The 16,070-nt window shown below is 42.6% G+C and overlaps 1 protein-coding gene across 1 annotated transcript in view; it reads right to left on the bottom strand.

Moving 5' to 3' along the window:
- Positions 1-6,314, bottom strand: part of rbm41 (RNA binding motif protein 41) — a gene marked incomplete at its 5' end in the record, with an annotated part of 37,598 nt that extends 31,284 nt beyond the window's left edge. Inside the window, one exon of the mRNA XM_060936458.1 lies at positions 6,217-6,314. Within this exon, the coding sequence (XP_060792441.1) occupies positions 6,217-6,314 (98 nt within the window). The remainder of the gene's footprint in view (positions 1-6,216) is intronic.
- Positions 6,315-16,070: the final 9,756 nt, after the last annotated feature.

Consider the following 16,070-nt stretch of genomic DNA (forward strand, 5'->3'; position numbering starts at 1 on the left):
GCTCACCATTTTCTCTTCTTCGTTCGTTCGTTCTCCTTGTTCCTCCTGACCTCTTCTGCTGCTCGCTACTACTACTGTTGTCATGCCGACCGAGGCTGTTGTGTTTCCCGCTTGTGGTCTCGTCACTTCCGGAAGGGGCAGTGCTGAAGTAAGTAGCTCGACTACGTAGCTCGATAGGGTTTACATGCACTAAGTAGCTCGGCTACAATCGCATAATCTAGGTCGCGTAGCTCGATTAGGCCAAAAAAAAAAAAAAACGTGTGTTTTTCCGGTTACGTAGATTTCAAAACTAGGGTAGGTAGGCAGGCTTTTTTTTTTTATTTTGTTCGAAAAAATTAACACAAACATCTTACAAAATAGTATTTTGGCACAGAATCCTTTATACCACACATCATAATAAAATAAAAGTGTTTTAAATCTTTAAACGAATAAAAAAAAAAAATATCGCGAGAGTTCGAGTTATGATCTATGGAAGCGTGTTGCTGCCACACTCAAAAAAAAATTGGCTTAGAATCAAGTAATTACGTGAAAAGATATTAACAAAGTTATCACATTTTTACAACATATTTATCATGTAATAACATAACATCACGTAATTTCATGACGTTATTTCATGATATTTTCATGTAATAACGTGAAAACACCTTATCAAGAAATAACGTGAAAATAACGTCCTAGGCTAGGCTACTTCCATTAAAAGCAGACGGCCTAGCCTAGCCTACTGTAGAACTTGGGTCGAGCAAAAACACCGAGCAAAAACATGGCTGAATCCTGAATGACTCCTATTTGTATAAATAGGGGACTACATAGGCGGCAAAATGTAGTGTTTTTCCCTGCCATGGAAGTGCACTTGTATACTGAAAAGGAAGCAATTTGCATTACAGCTTTGAATGAGGATTCAAAATGGCGGCTCGGCTCAGTTTTCTTTCCTCCTTCAGTATACAAGTGCGCTTCCATGTTTATGCAGGAGGGCTGATAGAAGTGGCGAAACATTTTACTTTTTATCGTTTCTTTCACAACTTGAATGCGTTGAAACAAAAAATTATGACAAACTAACGCCGCTTACACTAAAATATCGAGGGAAATTTGTAATAATTTTACGGTTGGCAATTTCAACTCGGAAATTCTCGATCGGTCGGGTTACCGGAAACACACTTTTTTTTTTTTTGGCCTTACATGTAAAAGTCGCGACTGGGAAAAAAACGAAAAAAAAGTTTAGGGTCGGGCAGTACGGATTAGGGTCGGTCGGGTAACCGGAAAAACACACTTTTTTTTTTTGGCCTTACGAGAAATCCAGTTCGGTTCGATTTCAGCCGAGCTAAGGTGTTTCCATGGCATTTAGAACTTCGATTTCAGTCGAGCTACGGCAGAAATTCGATTTTCTCTATGTGCATGTAAACGCACTGACAGAGAACGGCCAGTTCTGCTCCTTTATCTCCCGAGATTCAAACTCGTGATTTTTTTATTTTTTCTTAAATTATGAATGTTTTCGAACTGAAAAATACTGCAATTTAAGGTCATGTGAAGGGATTTATCATGTGCTGCTCTGCAATGAGAAAAGAATTTGCGTCGTACTTTAAAGAGGATTATCGCTCTTTTGCGTGGGTGCGAGATCCATTTGTGTGCACAGCAAACGAGCTGTCAATTGATACGCACGAACAGCTTATTGAGCTGAAGAGTGACAGTAGGCTGAAGGAACTTTTTACCTCCTGCCCTCTTTCGTCATTCTGGGCAGCACTGATGCAGGAATACCCTCAACTCCGTGACGTCGCCTTGAAGATTCTCCTCCCTTTCGCGTCCACGTATTTGCGTGAGGCAGGATTCTCAAAAATGACTGCACTCAAAACGAAATACCGCAATCGTGCACAAATCGAGGATGATTTGAGGCTATGCTTATCAGACATTGCACCAAGAATTGAGGATCTTTGCAAGGCAAAGCAGGCTCAGGTCTCACATTAACATCGCCTGCCTGCAAGCTTCTGTAAAACATGCAGATGATATGCCTATTATTAGGTCTAGTAAAGGGGGGGGGGCCAACTGCAATGAGCCAGCTTTAGGGGGGTCCAGCTTGAAAAAGGTTGAGAACCCCTGGATCATGATGATAGTATGCAAATGAGCCCGTGACGTCACCAAGCTACTTTTTTTTTTTTTTTAGCTTGCTTTAGCTACCTTGCCCTGAAAACCGTTAGCAATAGGGTTGCCACTAGAGCCCTGCACTCCCACGGGAGTCCCGCGGGACCCGACGCAAAGCAGTGCGGCGCGGGACAAATTTTGAAAGCTCATTGCGGGTGCGAGCAGGAAGGGGAGTGCACAATGCGGGAGCGGGCGGGAGAGGTGATAAGCTGCAGTCCCGCTAACTAAAAACGTGTTTAAAATAAAATTTATAAATTATTAATTTATGTCTATCATATATAATTTGTGCTGGATATTTTATTTGGCATTAATAAAAACATTTTAAGATGCCTAAATTTGCGGATGTGGTCTAATCTCGCGTACGTTTCCGATTCCTTTCCGCTCTTCCGTGTTTGAGATCTCCGATCATGGCAGAAGAGCAGAGCTCCTCTAGTGAAGCTCACAGTGCTTCAGAAGTAAGTGCTGCTTTCAAAAGAGGTACATTTACATGTACATTAAGCTCAGCATGTTTAATTCCCCAAGCCAATGACAAGAACTTTCGTGAGAAATAACGCGAACGTCTGCATCATGCAGGATTTGCGGGCGGGAGCAGGACAAAATATGGCAGGCGCGGGCGGGAGCGGGACTGAAAATCATAATTCTTTGCGGGAGCGGGACTGCACAATGCGGGAGCGGGACTGAAAATTCTGTCCCGCGCAGACCTAGTTGACACCCCGTCCCGTAAAATACGGAATCGTCCTTTATTTGGCAATTAAATCTTGTGTCCCGTATTGAACCGATACGGGACGCGATTTGTTCCGTATTTTCATAAATGTCCAATACACTTGTCTGTCTCACACGTATCAACACTAAATCTAACAATAATGAACAAAATAAAACAGGAAATACTCCGTTGCGGGATCTACCCAGGACACAAACCCCTCCCCTCTGTGTCACGCTCTGTACGTCTGTGTCTGGCTGCCTGCGTCACTGCGTGTGGCGCTGTCACGGTTGCCTAGAGACAGACAACACACACCGGCGCTGCTCAAAAAACCCGGGCCTTTTAAAAATGTCTGCTGCACCCGGGACTCCACCACGTCCTCAAAAGCGTAAACGCTTACAAAAACACAGACGTGAGTGGGAAGAGGCACATCCTTGGCTGGACAGCGTGAGTGGAGACGACAACAGAGCAAACTGTAAAGTCTGTTGGCGAGTGTGTTCAGTGGCGGACGGTGGGCTGTCTGACATTACACAGCATTCGTCAGGAGAGCAACACTGCAGATATGTAAGAACACAGAAGACACAAGCGTCAGCGTCACAGTTCTTTATACCCCAATCATCTCCTCAGAGTGATACGGTATGGGACATTATGTTTTGATTGTCGTTTGTTTGATTGATTGATTGATTGATTGTTTGAATTAATGATCATTCATCCGTCCGACTGGATGTGTTAAAAAGGATGACCGAGTTGTTAAGAAGTGAGGGAAATCTGTTTGTTTAAATCTGGTCTACTCCACAGACAAGAGAAGCACAACAGTTCCTGATGAACTCAGGACTGTTGAGGGAAGGAGTAATGTTTTAGTCTGGCTAACGCAACTCCAAAACTCTGCGAGCATTTGGTCTGGCAAAGATATTAAGCCCAACCGTTTCCCAAAGGCGTGGTTGACCCGCCTCCCTGAAACGCCTCAGTTTGCTACTGGTTGAAGCCAGAAAAGGCTGTGACGAAACTTAAACCAATCACATCACTCTTTCCTCTGACGTATGTGACGCGATGGAAACTGCTTGAGTACCTAACAGGAAGAAGATAAATACCTCCAGGGCTGCTCTTTGCTCCATTTTCAATGAGAACTTCCCGTTGAATGCTTTCAATACAGCATCTACCGCTGTGTCAAAGGCTTGCCGCTGCTCCATGTTCGTAATGTTTCTAGTGAATGAAGCGCTTCCGGCATAGATTCTGTAAACAATCTATGGCTTCCGGTCGCAGTTCTACTACGTCAGTGCCTTGAACACGCCTCTACCCAGGGCCGTTGGAGATGCTCAAAGTTGATTGGCTCCCAATTTTTCGGGAGCTTGGAAGGGCTGGAGATAGCTTGCCTGGCCAGACTAAGCTCGCAACAGGCCCTTGTGTTGCGTCACACTTAGGATGGGCGGGTGGGCGGGCCCAGGCTAGTAATGTTTTGCACTTTCTTGTTTTCTGCATTCTTGAATAAGCAGACATACATGTTTGTTGTGTTTTTGTTCTCTTTTTTCCTCTCTAAGTAAAAATGTCCCCAAGGTTCACAAAGAGAGTCCCTACACCAAGAACAGTTATGCACTTACATTTACAGTCATATTAAGTTCTCAATATATTTAGATTATATTTTAAAAGTTCACTGTTGCCCACTTGTACATTATACATTTTTACAGCATTGGTAATAAAGCATTTCAAGCTTTAAGTATGAGTAAGGCCATTATTAAAAAATGTTCTGTTTCCGGTCCACCGGCCGGGTGAGTGCCGTTTGTGCGGGTGAAATTTTTTTTTTAACGCCAGTTTTTCGACATTTTTTTCGGGTTCGTAAATCTAAAATCGAACTTGACATTTCCGCATTCCCAGGGCTTTCCACTAAGGCTCATACTAGCCAGCCATGACAAATAAGTAGCCAGCCGGGGGGAGTAAACACAAAATAAACTCCTGTGCACGCAGTTCCCAGGGTTAAGTGTATTTTCCACAGACCATTTATTTATTCACTTTACTCAAATACAAAGTAAAATGGCAGTAAATCTTTCTTTTCTTGCGTATTGCATCATGAGGCATTCCTGGCTTGTAAATCTCTTATTTTCGGTGCATGACACATTCATGCAGCTGAGCATGCGCCGAGTGCGCGCGCACACCGCATGTCGGGGCGCGGATGAGTTACTCTCCCTTGATCAACGGTTCAGTTTGACATTATTGTCAGTCCATTAGATAAACATTTAATTTTATTAAAATCGAAAATTAATATTTAGAGCCTGTGGGCTACAAAAATAGTCATTAAAGTGGCCGGCTGGACTTAATTGTGTGGCCGGCGCTTGTGGAAAGCCCTGTCGAATCAGCTCTGCGCATGCGCTGTGCGGCACAAAAAAATAGCAGCCACCATGAAGGAAGGAGATCCGGAGTTTTCAAACATTTGCTTAAGTGTGAAATCGCAAAATGGTATTCTAGCGAACAACAAAATAGTAAAGATTCAGAAAAACAAATCAATCATTCAGTGATCATTTTAATAGTGTAAATTCATCCGAACTAGGCCTAACGCTCAATTTAGAACTACAAAAAGTCCGTGTGCCGGACATTTTATTTAAGTACCTTTGTAAAAGTTTTGCAAATGTTGCAGTCAGCATTTAAAATGCTAACAAAGTTTTTGTACAAGTTTCAGTTGATTAAACCGTCATATTTTATTAAATGTGTCTGCTTTTGTAATAAAAAAAAGTACTGAAAGAAAAAGCAAACACAGCATTGCGATTTCTTATGCATCCATATATAATAAAAATAAAAAATAAAAAATCCCTCCCTCCCGACTGAAATTTTTTTTTGCCCGCCCGGTGGACAGGAAACGAATTTTTTTTTAAGGATGGCCTAATTGCTTTCTCGATCACCCCTTTACTAAAAACACCTACAAAATAAAACATACCCCTGCTGCGGGCACCCCACCCCATGGGAGTCGCGCCCGGGGTGGCCGTGGCCCCAAGGAGCCGTGGTGGGCGTGCCTTATTTTCATTTCTGAATGGTGGCAACCCTAGTTAGCAACACTGCAAGCATCCCACAATCACAACAAGCTGTGCTATCTGGAGATAAAAAAAAAAAAGTTCCCAACCGGAAAGTGTTAATATTTATCCAGTTATTTTAATGTATGTAATAAGAAACTACTCCTGTAATGATGCAGCTTTCCGCTTCCTAGCTAAGCTAAAGCTAACGCTGCGTCCACCTTAAGACAGCGCTCTCATTATATTATACAAATAAATGCACTGAATAAATAATTAAAACGCGTTTTATATATATATATATATATATATATATATATATATATTGTATAAGAAGTCAACATGCGGTAAGACATGAAACACCTTGTTTACACTTTTGCTACTCACCGCTTCATATTTCCTTCATAAAACCTCCGCTTCCGGTTTACAGCGGAAGTATTGTTCTTGTTGAAGCAAAGGATTCTGGGATGTGTAGTTAAAGCAGTTTTGGATGTTTATGTTGATTTCCTGAGAGAATACAGCGTTTGTGCTGGAAGCTGTGATTAATTTTAGTCTGAGAAAGAAAAAAGGGATGCATTTTTGGTTTGCACTTAAATAATTAACTTTGGAATCTTTCTCTCTTTCACTCACACACACTGAATAAAACATACTGATCGTTATGTTACAACCCCGATTCCAAAAAAGTTGGGACAAAGTACAAATTGTAAATAAAAACGGAATGCAATAATTTACAAATCTCAAAAACTGATATTGTATTCACAATAGAACATAGACAACATATCAAATGTTGAAAGTGAGACATTTTGAAAGTTCATGCCAAATATTGGCTCATTTGAAATTTCATGACAGCAACACATCTCAAAAAAGTTGGGACAGGGGCAATAAGAGGCTGGAAAAGTTAAAGGTACAAAAAAGGAACAGCTGGAGGACCAAATTGCAACTCATTAGGTCAATTGGCAATAGGTCATTAACATGACTGGGTATAAAAAGAGCATCTTGGAGTGGCAGCGGCTCTCAGAAGTAAAGATGGGAAGAGGATCACCAATCCCCCTAATTCTGCGCTGACAAATAGTGGAGCAATATCAGAAAGGAGTTCGACAGTGTAAAATTGCAAAGAGTTTGAACATATCATCATCTACAGTGCATAATATCATCAAAAGATTCAGAGAATCTGGAAGAATCTCTGTGCGTAAGGGTCAAGGCCGGAAAACCATACTGGGTGCCCGTGATCTTCAGGCCCTTAGACGGCACTGCATCACATACAGGCATGCTTCTGTATTGGAAATCACAAAATGGGCTCAGGAATATTTCCAGAGAACATTACCTGTGAACACAATTCACCGTGCCATCCGCCGTTGCCAGCTAAAACTCTATAGTTCAAAGAAGAAGCCGTATCTAAACATGATCCAGAAGCGCAGACGTCTTCTCTGGGCCAAGGCTCATTTAAAATGGACTGCGGCAAAGTGGAAAACTGTTCTGTGGTCAGACGAATCAAAATTTGAAGTTCTTTATGGAAATCAGGGACGCCGTGTCATTCGGACTAAAGAGGAGAAGGATGACCTGAGTTGTTATCAGCGCTCAGTTCAGAAGCCTGCATCTCTGATGGTATGGGGTTGCATTAGTGCATGTGGCATGGGCAGCTTACACATCTGGAAAGACACCATCAATGCTGAAAGGTATATCCAGGTTCTAGAGCAACATATGCTCCCATCCAGACGACGTCTCTTTCAGGGAAGACCTTGCATTTTCCAACATGACAATGCCAAACCACATACTGCATCAATTACAGCATCATGGCTGCGTAGAAGAAGGGTCCGGGTACTGAACTGGCCAGCCTGCAGTCCAGATCTTTCACCCATAGAAAACATTTGGCGCATCATAAAACGGAAGATACGACAAAAAAGACCTAAGACAGTTGAGCAACTAGAATCCTACATTAGACAAGAATGGGTTAACATTCCTATCCCTAAACTTGAGCAACTTGTCTCCTCAGTCCCCAGACGTTTACAGACTGTTGTAAAGAGAAAAGGGGATGTCTCACAGTGGGAAACATGGCCTTGTCCCAACTTTTTTGAGATGTGTTGTTGTCATGAAATTTAAAAATCACCTAATTTTTCTCTTTAAATGATAAATTTTCTCAGTTTAAACATTTGATATGTCATCTATGTTCTATTCTGAATAAATATGGAATTTTGAAACTTCCACATCATTGCATTCCATTTTTATTTACAATTTGTACTTTGTCCCAACTTTTTTGGAATCGGGGTTGTACAACTAGAGAATGAGAAAATGCCAAGTGAATGGAGAAAGAGTGTGCTAGTCCCAATATACAAGAATAAGGGAGATGTACAAAGCTGCAGTAATTACAGAGGAATAAAATCGATGAGCCGCACCATGAAGGGTATTGGAGGCGAGATTGAGAAGAGAGGTAGCAATCTGTGAACAGCAGTACGGGTTTATGCTAAGGAAGAGCACGTCGGATGCAATTTTTGCTTTAAGAATGTTAATGGAGAAGGCCGGAGAAGCTACATTGTGTGTCTGTAGACCTGGAGAAGGCATATGATAGAGTTATGGTATTGTATGAGAAAGAGTGGAGTGAATGAGAAGTATATCAGAGAACAATGAAACAGCAGTGAGGTGTGCAGTTGGAACGACTGAATGGTTCAAGGTGAAGGTGGGACTCCATCAAGGATCTGCTTTGAGTCCTTTCTTGTTTGCCATAGTGATGGATAGCTTGATGGACGAAGTGAGGCAAGAGTCACCATGGAACATGATGTTTGCGGATGATATTGTGATATGTGGTGAAAGTTGGGTTTGGAGAGATGGAGGGATGCATTGGAACGAAGAGGAATGAAGGTGAGCAGGAGCAAAACAGAATACATGTGCATCAATGAGAATGGGGATGAGAGTGGAGTGAAGATGCAAGGAGTAGACGTAAAGAAAGTTGGTGAATTCAAGTACCTGGGGTCAACTGTGCAGGAAAATAGGGGCTGCAATAGTGAGGTGAGAAAGAGAGTGCAGGCAGGGTGGAGAAGGATTTCGGGAGTCGTTTGTGATCGGAAAGTCCCAGCAAAACTGAAAGGTAAGATGTATAAGGCAGTAGTGAGACCAGCTGTGATGTATGGATTGGAGACCGTACCCTTAACGAAGAGACAGGAGGAAAAGTTGGAGGTGGCGGAGTTGAGGATGTTGAGGTTTGCAATGGGAGTGATGAGGTTGGACAGGATAAGGAACGAGCACATCAGAGGGACAGCACATGTGGAGAGCTTGGGAATTAAGCTAAGAGAGATGAGACTGAGATGGTATGGGCACATCCTGAGAAGAGATGCAGAGCATGTGGGAAGGAGAATGTTGAGGATGGAGCTGCCAGGCACACAAAAACGAGGAAGGCCAAAGAGGAGATACATGGATGTGGTGAGAGAGGACATGAAAGTGGCAGGTGTGGTAGAGAAGGATGCTGAAGACAGGGAGCAATGGAGACGAAAGATCCGCTGTGGCGACCCCTAATCGGGAGCAGCCAAAAGAAGAAGAAGATCATTATGTTACAACTGTAGATTATGCGTAAGTGTAAGGGGATGATGAGGACAGTGTGGCGATGTCCGTTCCCTACATTATATACATTATTAATATCTCCAAGACCATTGTGTTGGGAGGCGAACACCTGATTTCCCCCACCCCCTCTTTGAACCCCTGAGGATAAATGGACAGGCAGTGGAGCAGGTAGAGGCCTTCAGGTACCTGGGCACGGAGATAGACAATCTCATGTCTTTCTCCCAACACATCGACTCGGTGTACAAGAAGGCACAACAACGCCTGTTCGTGCTGAGGAAACTCAGGGGCTTCAACGTCACGGTTGTGTACAAAGCACTCGTTGAATCCGTACTTATTTTCAAGATCTCATCCTGGTTCAACTTCATCTCTGTTAAGAACAAGTCAAAGCTTTCTTGTATCATTCATCAAGCAAGTAAAATAGCTGGTGAAAACCAAACTCAGTTATCTATACTCCATACACAAGCAGTTAAAAGGAAGGCTAACCACATCACAGCAGATCCCACCCACCCCCTGCACAAGTCTTTCCAGTTAGTACCATCAGGTCGCCGCTATGGAGTCCCCTTGCCAAGAAAAACATATTCTGCAACTCATTCATTCCCACTGCCATAAAAACCTTAAATAAATAATAACATCTCTCTACTTTTATAACCATCATCACGATATAAACACAAGGTTAATCGGCTCACCATTAGTATTATCATTTTATTCTCCTGTTCCATTTATTTAGCCACTTTCATTCTGATTTTAGGAACATATATTTTGTATATCAATTGTCTGGTTGTTTTTTGCACCATGCTTAAGATGATTTTCTCTCATGACAGACAATAAAATTTTTCTGATTCTGCTCAACCCCCGACTCCGACCCCATCTCCCCGATTACTGTTCCCCCACGACTATGCCCTTTTCAGTAATTCGTGTGCTTGCTGCTAGCATATTAGCCTGAGAGTGTTAGCATGCTAACAATTAATATGTTAGCCTTTAGCATGTTAAAATGGTAGCTGCTGTTAACGTTATCAGTTAACATATTGGTATGCGGCAGCACGGTGGTGTAGTGGTTAGCGCTGTCGCCTCACAGCAAGAAGGTCCGGGTTCGAGCCCTGTGGCCGGCGAGGGCCTTTCTGTGCGGAGTTTGCATGTTCTCCCCGTGTCCGCGTGGGTTTCCTCCGGGTGCTCCGGTTTCCCCCACAGTCCAAAGACATGCAGGTTAGGTTAACTGGTGACTCTAAATTGACCGTAGGTGTGAATGTGAGTGTGAATGGTTGTCTGTGTCTATGTGTCAGCCCTGTGATGACCTGGCGACTTGTCCAGGGTGTACCCCGCCTTTCGCCCGTAGTCAGCTGGGATAGGCTCGCCTGCGACCCTGTAGAACAGGATAAAGCGGCTAGAGATAATGAGATGAGATGAGATTTTACCATGTTCGCTGTTAGCATGTAGCATGCTAGCCTTAACATGTTAGCATGATAGCTGTTCTGCTCCAGCTCAGCAAGCATACTTTGCATTTTCTCTGCGGAAATGCAGTCTAGTTTAAACTAATTTACCGGAAGAAATTATGTTAAGAACAAACTCATCGTTCATATCCAAGGCTGGAGTTGCCTGCAAGTGACTGTATTTATAATAAAACTATTCAAAACAATTCCAGGATGTTAAATATGAAACGGAACTTGCAGCAGGACAACAATCTAAAACACAGCCCAGGAAACCCACAGAGAACCCAAAGTGCCAAAGGGCCATGACTTCTGTGGTCAAAAGAACTGATCTGAAGATGGCTTTGCGTGGGTTACAGAACATTCAGAAAAGGAGATGCAAACTTCTGAAGGGATATATAATTTATAATAACTTAACATGGACGAAGCAACCATTTCTGTTAAGAATGAAGAGACATCTTGAAAACCTAATGCACTAAAGGGCTTCGTTGAATAAAATTTCCTTTTCATTCATTCATCTCATCTCATTATCTGTAGCCGCTTTATCCTGTTCTACAGGGTCGCAGGCGAGCTGGAGCCTATCCCAGCTGACTACGGGCGAAAGGCGGGGTACACCCTGGACAAGTCGCCAGGTCATCACAGGGCTGACACATAGACACAGACAACCATTCACACTCACATTCACACCTACGCTCAATTTAGAGTCACCAGTTAACCTAACCTGCATGTCTTTGGACTGTGGGGGAAACCGGAGCACCCGGAGGAAACCCACGCGGACACGGGGAGAACATGCAAACTCCACACAGAAAGGCCCTCGCCGGCCCCGGGGCTCGAACCCAGGACCTTCTTGCTGTGAGGCGACAGCGCTAACCACTACACCACCGTGCCGCCCATAATAAAGGTCTTCTTATCTTATTTTATCTTATCTTATCTTACCGTGCCGCCGTGGCAAGTGTATGATTTTGGTATGTAATGAGTCAGAAAGTTTTGATCCTTGATAATTTTTGATTCATGTTGTCACGGGAACTCTCACATATACACAATATGGTTGAAAAATAAAAATACATGCTTATTGAACGTTCCGTTCCAGATTTCTCCCTCTGTTGCTCTTATAATAATCTTTGAAGTCTTTCCACTAGATTTTGGGGCGTGGCTGTGGGATTTGTGTTCCTTCAGCTCAGGTACAAGAGCGTTAGTGAGATCAGGTGCTCATGTTGGGCTGATGAGGTTGAGGAGGCTCCAGTTTGAGTTCCAGTTCATCCCAAAGGCGTTCAGTGGGGTTGAGTTCAGTCAGGGCTCTGTGCAGGACACTCAAGTTCTTCACTCCAACCTTCACCTTACATCATGTCTTCATGGAGCTCGATTTGTGCTTGTTGTCATGCTGGAACAGGTTTGGGCCTCTTGGTTATGGTGAATTCTATTCAACTGTGCGCTTCTAACCATTTCCAGAAGAATTGTATATGGGTGTGATGGTCAGGCGTCCAGCTGTTGCAGCGTTCAAGTGGTGTCTTTGGTGATGTACAAATGTAAGTATGGTATCAGGAATGTATCATTTTTTTAAACATTTCAGCTACTGCACAAATAATTTTTTGGAACTTTTCACCGCATACGTGGGTATACGTCATGTGTGAACATCCAGGTCAAAGGGCAGTTAAAGGTAGACTGGCGTTCAGATTTTTCAAGTGTAGGTCATAAAAAGAATTTTCCCCGACCCCCAATTATTTTTGTTTAGTGGACTGAAAGCTACTGAATTCGAATCACAGACTTCCAATTTGATTAGTTTTTTTAAAAATAGAACAATTAATGAATTTATCTCCACGTGGCCCTAAATTCTCCGCTATTTTTTTCCTGCTTCACCATGACCCAATTCAAGATATTACATCATGCATCACGTGGTGGGCTTTTCCCGTTCACGCAAGGCATTGTGGGATACAAATTTGAAACAGGAGAGAAAAATGGAGGACGTGAGTGTGCGAATGAAACGTGAAAGACCGACTACAGTACCGGAAAGCGAGAAGAAGAAAAAAATGTTGTTATATACGAAGGAAAGGAAACACAGGACCAAATGAATAAATATCAGCGGTCAGCGAGCACCTCGGTGTGATCAGCTGTTCGTTTAGCGACAGAATGATGGAACTGTAAAATGATGCACGCTCAAAGGTAAACCTGAGAGAATGTGCTTCCTCACATTATATCTGAAGAGCAAAATGGTTTTATAAAGGGACGTCAATTGTTTTTTAATACCCGTACACTTTTCAATACAATTTATTCAAAACATTCGGCTGAACTTCCTGAACTTGTGATTTCTTTAGATGCTGAAAAGGCATTCGATAGGGTAGAGTGGGAGTACTTGTTCGCAGTTTTAAAGAAATTTGGATTTGGTGATACATTTATTTCTTGGATTCGCCTCCTTTATTCATCCCCTAAAGCCAGTGTCCATACTAATGATGTCTATTCTGATTATTTTGCCCTTGGACGTGGCACTCGCCAAGGTTATCCTTTGTCATCGTTGCTCTTTGCTATTGAGCCTCTGTCTATTACCTTACGATCTTCCCCCTTACTCAAAGGATCACACGTAATGGAACTGAATATAAATTATCGCTATATGCGGATGATTTGTTATTGTATATAACCGATCCCACTCACTCTGTCCCTGCTGTTTTAAGTATTCTGGAGAACTTCGGCAACTTTTCAGGTTATAAATTAAATCTGGGGAAAAGTGAGTATCTTCCCGTTAATATTGCAGCATGTCATCTTCAACAGGCAGGTTTACCTTTTCGATTTAGTCCATCAGGGTTTAAATACCTGGGTATTAACGTGACTCGTTCTTTGTCTAGCCTTGCATCAGCTAATTTCATTCCCCTTATCTCAAAGGTGACTTCTGATATTCAAAGATGGGGTAATCTCCCCCTTTCATTAATCGGCAAGATCAATGTTGTTAAAATGAATATTTTACCAAAATTTCTATTTTTATTCCAGTCAGTTCCTCTTTTTCTGCCAAAACATTTCTTTGACTCGCTGGATAAAATAATCTGTTTGTTTATTTGGGCTGGGTTGCTACTGGTTAAAATTTCCCAGATACTCTTGGTGTAAATTGGAACTATCATCCTGTAGGGGATCCTCTATACCTGCTCTACTTTATTCCTCTTTACCTACAAAACCCTCTCTATACAGTGGGTACGGAAAGTATTCAGACCCCTTTAAATTTTTCACTCTTTGTTTCATTGCAGCCATTTGCTAAAATCAAAAAAGTTCATTTTGTTTCTCATTAATGTACACTCAGCACCCCCATCTTGACAGAAAAAAACAGAAATGTAGAAATTTTTGCAAATTTATTAAAAAAGAAAAACTGAAATATCACATGGTCATAAGTATTCAGACCCTTTGCTGTGACACTCGTATTTAACTCACTTGCTGTCCATTTCTTCTGATCCTCCTTGAGATGGTTCTACTCCTTCAATGGAGTCCAGCTGTGTTTAATTAAACTGATTGGACTTGATTAGGAAAGGCACACACCTGTCTATATAAGACCTTACAGCTCACACTGCATGTCAGAGCAAATGAGAATCATGAGGTCGAAGGAACTGCCCAAGGAGCTCAGAGACAGAATTGTGGCAAGGCACAGATCTGGCCAAGGTTACAAAAGAATTTCTGCAGCACTCAAGGTTCCTAAGAGCACAGTGGCCTCCATAATCCTTAAATGGAAGAAGTTTGGGACGACCAGAACTCTTCCTAGACCTGGCTGTCCAGCCAAACTGAGCAATCGTGGGAGAAGAGCCTTGGTGAGAGAGGTAAAGAAGAACCCAAAGATCACTGTGGCTGAGCTCCAGAGATGCAGTAAGGAGATGGGAGAAAGTTCCACAAAGTCAACTATCACTGCAGCCCTCCACCAGTCAGGGCTTTATGGCAGAGTGGCCCGACGGAAGCCTCTCCTCAGTGCAAGACATATGAAAGCCCACATAGAGTTTGCCAAAAAACACATGAAGGACTCCCAGACTATGAGAAATAAGATTCTCTGGTCTGATGAGACGAAGCTTGAACTTTTTGGCGTTAATTCTAAGCGGTATGTGTGGAGAAAACCAGGCACTGCTCATCACCTGCCCAATACAATCCCAACAGTGAAACATGGTGGTGGCAGCATCATGCTATGGGGGTGTTTTTCAGCTGCAGGGACAAGACGACTGGTTGCAATTGAAGGAAAGATGAACGCGGCCAAGTACAGAGATATCCTGGAAGAAAACCTCTTCCAGAGTGCTCAGGACCTCAGACTGGGCTGAAGGTTCACCTTCCAACAAGACAATCACCCTAAGCACACAGCTAAAATAACAAAGGAGTGGCTTCAGAACAACTCTGTGACCATTCTTGACTGGCCCAGCCAGACCCCTGACCTAAAACCAATTGAGCATCTCTGGAGAGACCTGAAAATGGCTGTCCACCAACGTTCACCATCCAACCTGACGGAACTGGAGAGGATCCCCAAATCCAGGTGTGAAAAACTTGTTGCATCATTCCCAAGAAGACTCATGGCTGTACTAGCTCAAAAGGGTGCTTCTACTCAATACTGAGCAAAGGGTCTGAATACTTATGACCATGTGATATTTCAGTTTTTCTTTTTTAATAAATTTGCAAAAATTTCTACGTTTCTGTTTTTTTTCTGTCAAGATGGGGTGCTGAGTGTACATTAATGAGAAATAAAATGAACTTTTTTGATTTTAGCAAATGGCTGCAATGTAAGAGTGAAAAATTGAAAGGGGTCTGAATACTTTCCGTACCCACTGTATACCGATAACCAAGAGGTTCTTAACACACTTAAGATTTGTTATCAATTTAGACGGCACTTTAAATTTGTAGCTGCATCTTCTTCGGGTCCTTTAAATAACAACCATTTATTTCCTCCATCACTTTCGGACTCGACATTTTCAGTGTGGTTTGACAAGGGTATTACACGATTCAAAAATTTATATGTACATGGTGTCTTCGATAGCTTTGCCGATTTGTCATCTCGCTACGGCCTCCCTGTTACTCATCTGTTTCGCTATTTTCAAACTCGCAATTTTGTTACCAAGTATTTCCCTAATTTCCCCTCTTTACCTCCAGAACAGCAGTGGGAAACCATGCGATCATTTATTCCTCATCACAACGGAATCATTTCGAAGTTGTATGATATTATCTTGGCTTTTAGCGACCACTCAAATGCTAAACTTATGCCGCTTTTCCACTACCAACGCGGCTGAGTCGGGCTGAGCCGTGCCGTGCTGAGTCGAG

The sequence above is a fragment of the Neoarius graeffei genome, chromosome 12, assembly GCF_027579695.1.
Source record: "Neoarius graeffei isolate fNeoGra1 chromosome 12, fNeoGra1.pri, whole genome shotgun sequence".
In the NCBI taxonomy this organism is placed as follows: Eukaryota; Metazoa; Chordata; class Actinopteri; order Siluriformes; family Ariidae; genus Neoarius; species Neoarius graeffei.